This window comes from Oreochromis aureus, linkage group 5, assembly GCF_013358895.1.
Source record: "Oreochromis aureus strain Israel breed Guangdong linkage group 5, ZZ_aureus, whole genome shotgun sequence".
In the NCBI taxonomy this organism is placed as follows: Eukaryota; Metazoa; Chordata; class Actinopteri; order Cichliformes; family Cichlidae; genus Oreochromis; species Oreochromis aureus.
In genome coordinates, this window is record NC_052946.1 from 23419378 (window position 1) to 23428191 (window position 8814).

Below are 8814 nucleotides of genomic sequence, written 5' to 3' on the forward strand. Positions count from 1 at the left end.
AGCAACAACTCCTGAGACTTCTGAGACAATGACATCTGCACGTCAAGAATCACCAACTACTTCTATTACAACAATGGCACAAACAGGAACAACACAATCTACAGAGTCGGTCCCACCAGTCACCACCAATGAAATTACTCTAACTACCAACATGGACCATTCCACAACAACTGTTTTTGAGACAACTTCAGAGACTTCCTCCAGTTCGCCTTCCACAGTCACGTTAGAAAGCACTAGTTTTGCTCCAACATCCCCAGAACAAAGTACTGAAACAGCTGTAACAGGCACTGGTACAACAGAGAAGAAAGCAACAACTCCTGAGACTTCTGAGACAATGACATCCACACACCCTGAATCACCAACTACTTCTATTACAACAATGGCACAAACAGGAACAACACAATCTACAGAGTCTGTCCCACCAGTCACCACCAATGAAATTACTCTAACTACCACCATTGACCATTCCACAACAACTTCAGAGACTTCCTCCAGTTCGCCTTCCTCAGTCACTTCAGAAGGCTCTAGTTTTACTCCATCATCCCCAGAACAAAGTACTGAAACAGCTGTAACAGGCACTGGTACAACAGAGAACAAAGCAACAACTCCTGAGACTTCTGAGACAATGACATCTGCACGTCCAGAATCACCAGCTACCTCTATTACAACAATGGCACAAACAGGAACAACACAATCTACAGAGTCGGTCCCACCAGTCACCACCAATGAAATTACTCTAACTACCAACATGGACCATTCCACAACAACTGTTTTTGAGACAACTTCAGAGACTTCCTCCAGTTCGCCTTCCACAGTCACTTTAGAAAGCACTAGTTTTGCTCCATCATCCCCAGAACAAAGTACTGAAACAGCTGTAACAGGCACTGGTACAACAGAGAAGAAAGCAACAACTCCTGAGACTTCTGAGACAATGACATCCGCACACCCTGAATCACCAACTACTTCTATTACAACAATGGCACAAACAGGAACAACACAATCTACAGAGTCTGTCCCACCAGTCACCACCAATGAAATTACTCTAACTACCACCATTGACCATTCCACAACAACTTCAGAGACTTCCTCCAGTTCGCCTTCCTCAGTCACTTCAGAAGGCTCTAGTTTTACTCCAACATCCCCAGAACAAAGTACTGAAACAGCTGTAACAGGCACTGGTACAACAGAGAAGAAAGCAACAACTCCTGAGACTTCTGAGACAATGACATCCGCACACCCTGAATCACCAACTACTTCTATTACAACAATGGCACAAACAGGAACAACACAATCTACAGAGTCTGTCCCACCAGTCACCACCAATGAAATTACTCTAACTACCACCATTGACCATTCCACAACAACTTCAGAGACTTCCTCCAGTTCACCTTCCACAGTCACTTCAGAAGGCTCTAGTTTTACTCCAACATCCCCAGAACAAAGTACTGAAACAGCTGTAACAGGCACTGGTACAACAGAGAACAAAGCAACAACTCTTGAGACTTCTGAGACAATGACATCCGCACACCCTGAATCACCAACTACTTCTATTACAACAATGGCACAAACAGGAACAACACAATCTACAGAGTCTGTCCCACCAGTCACCACCAATGAAATTACTCTAACTACCAACATGGACCATTCCACAACAACTGTTTTTGAGAGAACTTCAGAGACTTCCTCCAGTTCGCCTTCCACAGTCACTTTAGAAAGCACTAGTTTTGCTCCATCATCCCCAGAACAAAGTACTGAAACAGCTGTAACAGGCACTGGTACAACAGAGAAGAAAGCAACAACTCCTGAGACTTCTGAGACAATGACATCCGCACACCCTGAATCACCAACTACTTCTATTACAACAATGGCACAAACAGGAACAACACAATCTACAGAGTCTGTCCCACCAGTCACCACCAATGAAATTACTCTAACTACCACCATTGACCATTCCACAACAACTTCAGAGACTTCCTCCAGTTCACCTTCCACAGTCACTTCAGAAGGCTCTAGTTTTACTCCAACATCCCCAGAACAAAGTACTGAAACAGCTGTAACAGGCACTGGTACAACAGAGAACAAAGCAACAACTCTTGAGACTTCTGACACAATGACATCCGCACACCCTGAATCACCAACTAGTTATATTACAACAATGGCACAAACAGGAACAACACAATCTACAGAGTCTGTCCCACCAGTCACCACCAATGAAATTACTGTAACTACCAACATGGACCATTCCACAACAACTGTTTTGAGACAACTTCAGAGACTTCCTCCAGTTCGCCTTCCACAGTCACTTTAGAAAGCACTAGTTTTGCTCCATCATCCCCAGAACAAAGTACTGAAACAGCTGTAACAGGCACTGGTACAACAGAGAACAAAGCAACAACTCCTGAGACTTCTGAGACAATGACATCCGCACACCCTGAATCACCAACTACTTCTATTACAACAATGGCACAAACAGGAACAACACAATCTACAGAGTCGGTCCCACCAGTCACCACCAATGAAATTACTCTAACTACCAACATGGACCATTCCACAACAACTGTTTTTGAGACAACTTCAGAGACTTCCTCCAGTTCGCCTTCCACAGTCACTTTAGAAAGCACTAGTTTTGCTCCATCATCTCCAGAACAAAGTACTGAAACAGCTGTAACAGGCACTAGTACAACAGAGAACAAAGCAACAACTCCTGAGACTTCTGAGACAATGACATCCGCACACCCTGAATCACCAACTGCTTCTATTACAACAATGGCACAAACAGGAACAACACAATCTACAGAGTCTGTCCCACCAGTCACCACCAATGAAATTACTCTAACTACCACCATTGACCATTCCACAACAACTTCAGAGACTTCCTCCAGTTCGCCTTCCTCAGTCACTTCAGAAGGCTCTAGTTTTACTCCAACATCCCCAGAACAAAGTACTGAAACAGCTGTAACAGGCACTGGTACAACAGAGAACAAAGCAACAACTCCTGAGACTTCTGAGACAATGACATCCGCACACCCTGAATCACCAACTACTTCTATTACAACAATGGCACAAACAGGAACAACACAATCTACAGAGTCTGTCCCACCAGTCACCACCAATGAAATTACTCTAACTACCACCATTGACCATTCCACAACAACTTCAGAGACTTCCTCCAGTTCACCTTCCACAGTCACTTCAGAAGGCTCTAGTTTTACTCCAACATCCCCAGAACAAAGTACTGAAACAGCTGTAACAGGCACTGGTACAACAGAGAACAAAGCAACAACTCTTGAGACTTCTGACACAATGACATCCGCACACCCTGAATCACCAACTACTTCTATTACAACAATGGCACAAACAGGAACAACACAATCTACAGAGTCTGTCCCACCAGTCACCAGCAATCAAATTACTCTAACTACCAACATTGACCATTCCACAACAACTGTTTTTGAGAGAACTTCAGAGACTTCCTCCAGTTCGCCTTCCACAGTCACTTTAGAAAGCACTAGTTTTGCTCCATCATCCCCAGAACAAAGTACTGAAACAGCTGTAACAGGCACTGGTACAACAGAGAAGAAAGCAACAACTCCTGAGACTTCTGAGACAATGACATCCGCACACCCTGAATCACCAACTACTTCTATTACAACAATGGCACAAACAGGAACAACACAATCTACAGAGTCTGTCCCACCAGTCACCACCAATGAAATTACTCTAACTACCACCATTGACCATTCCACAACAACTTCAGAGACTTCCTCCAGTTCACCTTCCACAGTCACTTCAGAAGGCTCTAGTTTTACTCCAACATCCCCAGAACAAAGTACTGAAACAGCTGTAACAGGCACTGGTACAACAGAGAACAAAGCAACAACTCTTGAGACTTCTGACACAATGACATCCGCACACCCTGAATCACCAACTACTTATATTACAACAATGGCACAAACAGGAACAACACAATCTACAGAGTCTGTCCCACCAGTCACCACCAATGAAATTACTGTAACTACCACCATTGACCATTCCACAACAACTTCAGAGACTTCCTCCAGTTCGCCTTCCTCAGTCACTTCAGAAGGCTCTAGTTTTACTCCAACATCCCCAGAACAAAGTACTGAAACAGCTGTAACAGTCACTGCTACAACAGAGAACAAAGCAACAACACCTGAGACTTCTGAGACAATGACATCTGCACGTCCAGAATCACCAACTACCTCTATTACAACAATGGCACAAACAGGAACAACACAATCTACAGAGTCTGTCCCACCAGTCACCACCAATGAAATTACTCTAACTACCAACATGGACCATTCCACAACAACTGTTTTTGAGACAACTTCAGAGACTTCCTCCAGTTCGCCTTCCACAGTCACTTTAGAAAGCACTAGTTTTGCTCCATCATCCCCAGAACAAAGTACTGAAACAGCTGTAACAGGCACTGGTACAACAGAGAACAAAGCAACAACTCTTGAGACTTCTGAGACAATGACATCCGCATACCCTGAATCACCAACTACTTCTATTACAACAATGGCACAAACAGGAACAACACAATCTACAGAGTCGGTCCCACCAGTCACCACCAATGAAATTACTCTAACTACCAACATGGACCATTCCACAACAACTGTTTTTGAGACAACTTCAGAGACTTCCTCTAGTTCGCCTTCCACAGTCACTTTAGAAAGCACTAGTTTTGCTCCATCATCCCCAGAACAAAGTACTGAAACAGCTGTAACAGGCACTGGTACAACAGAGAACAAAGCAACAACTCCTGAGACTTCTGAGACAATGACATCCGCACACCCTGAACCACCAACTACTTCTATTACAACAATGGCACAAACAGGAACAACACAATCTACAGAGTCTGTCCCACCAGTCACCACCAATGAAATTACTCTAACTACCAACATTGACCATTCCACAACAACTTCAGAGACTTCCTCCAGTTCGCCTTCCACAGTCACTTCAGAAGGCTCTAGTTTTGCTCCAACATCCCCAGAACAAAGTACTGAAACAGCTGTAACAGGCACTGGTACAACAGAGAACAAAGCAACAACTCCTGAGACTTCTGAGACAATGACATCTGCACGTCCAGAATCACCAACTACCTCTATTACAACAATGGCACAAACAGGAACAACACAATCTACAGAGTCGGTCCCACCAGTCACCACCAATGAAATTACTCTAACTACCAACATTGACCATTCCACAACAACTGTTTTTGAGACAACTTCAGAGACTTCCTCCAGTTCGCCTTCCACAGTCACTTTAGAAAGCACTAGTTTTGCTCCATCATCCCCAGAACAAAGTACTGAAACAGCTGTAACAGGCACTGGTACAACAGAGAAGAAAGCAACAACTCCTGAGACTTCTGAGACAATGACATCCGCACACCCTGAATCACCAACTACTTCTATTACAACAATGGCACAAACAGGAACAACACAATCTACAGAGTCGGTCCCACCAGTCACCACCAATGAAATTACTCTAACTACCAACATGGACCATTCCACAACAACTGTTTTTGAGACAACTTCAGAGACTTCCTCTAGTTCGCCTTCCACAGTCACTTTAGAAAGCACTAGTTTTGCTCCATCATCCCCAGAACAAAGTACTGAAACAGCTGTAACAGGCACTGGTACAACAGAGAAGAAAGCAACAACTCCTGAGACTTCTGAGACAATGACATCCGCACACCCTGAATCACCAACTACTTCTATTACAACAATGGCACAAACAGGAACAACACAATCTACAGAGTCTGTCCCACCAGTCACCACCAATGAAATTACTCTAACTACCACCATTGACCATTCCACAACAACTTCAGAGACTTCCTCCAGTTCGCCTTCCACAGTCACTTCAGAAGGCTCTAGTTTTACTCCAACATCCCCAGAACAAAGTACTGAAACAGCTGTAACAGACACTAGTACAACAGAGAACAAAGCAACAACTCCTGAGACTTCTGAGACAATGACATCCGCACACCCTGAATCACCAACTACTTCTATTACAACAATGGCACAAACAGGAACAACACAATCTACAGAGTCGGTCCCACCAGTCACCACCAATGAAATTACTCTAACTACCAACATGGACCATTCCACAACAACTGTTTTTTTGAGACAACTTCAGAGACTTCCTCTAGTTCGCCTTCCACAGTCACGTTAGAAAGCACTAGTTTTGCTCCATCATCCCCAGAACAAAGTACTGAAACAGCTGTAACAGGCACTGGTACAACAGAGAACAAAGCAACAACTCCTGAGACTTCTGAGACAATGACATCCGCACACCCTGAACCACCAACTACTTCTATTACAACAATGGCACAAACAGGAACAACACAATCTACAGAGTCTGTCCCACCAGTCACCACCAATGAAATTACTCTAACTACCAACATTGACCATTCCACAACAACTTCAGAGACTTCCTCCAGTTCGCCTTCCACAGTCACTTCAGAAGGCTCTAGTTTTGCTCCAACATCCCCAGAACAAAGTACTGAAACAGCTGTAACAGGCACTGGTACAACAGAGAACAAAGCAACAACTCCTGAGACTTCTGAGACAATGACATCTGCACGTCCAGAATCACCAACTACCTCTATTACAACAATGGCACAAACAGGAACAACACAATCTACAGAGTCGGTCCCACCAGTCACCACCAATGAAATTACTCTAACTACCAACATTGACCATTCCACAACAACTGTTTTTGAGACAACTTCAGAGACTTCCTCCAGTTCGCCTTCCACAGTCACTTTAGAAAGCACTAGTTTTGCTCCATCATCCCCAGAACAAAGTACTGAAACAGCTGTAACAGGCACTGGTACAACAGAGAAGAAAGCAACAACTCCTGAGACTTCTGAGACAATGACATCCGCACACCCTGAATCACCAACTACTTCTATTATAACAATGGCACAAACAGGAACAACACAATCTACAGAGTCTGTCCCACCAGTCACCACCAATGAAATTACTCTAACTACCAACATGGACCATTCCACAACAACTGTTTTTGAGACAACTTCAGAGACTTCCTACAGTTCGCCTTCCACAGTCACGTTAGAAAGCACTAGTTTTGCTCCAACATCCCCAGAACAAAGTACTGAAACAGCTGTAACAGACACTAGTACAACAGAGAACAAAGCAACAACTCCTGAGACTTCTGAGACAATGACATCCGCACACCCTGAATCACCAACTACTTCTATTACAACAATGGCACAAACAGGAACAACACAATCTACAGAGTCGGTCCCACCAGTCACCACCAATGAAATTACTCTAACTACCAACATGGACCATTCCACAACAACTGTTTTTGAGACAACTTCAGAGACTTCCTCTAGTTCGCCTTCCACAGTCACGTTAGAAAGCACTAGTTTTGCTCCATCATCCCCAGAACAAAGTACTGAAACAGCTGTAACAGGCACTGGTACAACAGAGAACAAAGCAACAACTCCTGAGACTTCTGAGACAATGACATCCGCACACCCTGAACCACCAACTACTTCTATTACAACAATGGCACAAACAGGAACAACACAATCTACAGAGTCTGTCCCACCAGTCACCACCAATGAAATTACTCTAACTACCAACATTGACCATTCCACAACAACTTCAGAGACTTCCTCCAGTTCGCCTTCCACAGTCACTTCAGAAGGCTCTAGTTTTGCTCCAACATCCCCAGAACAAAGTACTGAAACAGCTGTAACAGGCACTGGTACAACAGAGAACAAAGCAACAACTCCTGAGACTTCTGAGACAATGACATCTGCACGTCCAGAATCACCAACTACCTCTATTACAACAATGGCACAAACAGGAACAACACAATCTACAGAGTCGGTCCCACCAGTCACCACCAATGAAATTACTCTAACTACCAACATTGACCATTCCACAACAACTGTTTTGAGACAACTTCAGAGACTTCCTCCAGTTCGCCTTCCACAGTCACTTTAGAAAGCACTAGTTTTGCTCCATCATCCCCAGAACAAAGTACTGAAACAGCTGTAACAGGCACTGGTACAACAGAGAAGAAAGCAACAACTCCTGAGACTTCTGAGACAATGACATCCGCACACCCTGAATCACCAACTACTTCTATTATAACAATGGCACAAACAGGAACAACACAATCTACAGAGTCTGTCCCACCAGTCACCACCAATGAAATTACTCTAACTACCAACATGGACCATTCCACAACAACTTCAGAGACTTCCTCCAGTTCGCCTTCCACAGTCACTTCAGAAGGCTCTAGTTTTACTCCAACATCCCCAGAACAAAGTACTGAAACAGCTGTAACAGACACTAGTACAACAGAGAACAAAGCAACAACTCCTGAGACTTCTGAGACAATGACATCCGCACACCCTGAATCACCAACTACTTCTATTACAACAATGGCACAAACAGGAACAACACAATCTACAGAGTCGGTCCCACCAGTCACCACCAATGAAATTACTCTAACTACCAACATGGACCATTCCACAACAACTGTTTTTGAGACAACTTCAGAGACTTCCTCTAGTTCGCCTTCCACAGTCACGTTAGAAAGCACTAGTTTTGCTCCATCATCCCCAGAACAAAGTACTGAAACAGCTGTAACAGGCACTGGTACAACAGAGAAGAAAGCAACAACTCCTGAGACTTCTGAGACAATGACATCCGCACACCCTGAACCACCAACTACTTCTATTACAACAATGGCACAAACAGGAACAACACAATCTACAGAGTCTGTCCCACCAGTCACCACCAATGAAAT

General features: G+C 44.0%; 1 protein-coding gene across 1 annotated transcript; it reads left to right on the plus strand.

Moving 5' to 3' along the window:
- Window positions 1–2272: 2272 nt before the first annotated feature.
- LOC120440241 (mucin-22-like) lies at window positions 2273–6212 on the plus strand. Its single transcript, XM_039612271.1, has one exon. It carries the CDS (start codon window positions 2416–2418, stop codon window positions 6196–6198), a length of 3783 nt encoding a protein of 1260 aa, XP_039468205.1. The 5' UTR covers window positions 2273–2415; the 3' UTR covers window positions 6199–6212.
- Window positions 6213–8814: the final 2602 nt, after the last annotated feature.

Bases quoted from the DNA above. Each gene is read 5' to 3' on its own strand.
- LOC120440241 (XM_039612271.1), top strand. From the start codon at position 2,416: ATGACATCCGCACACCCTGAATCACCAACTACTTCTATTACAACAATG.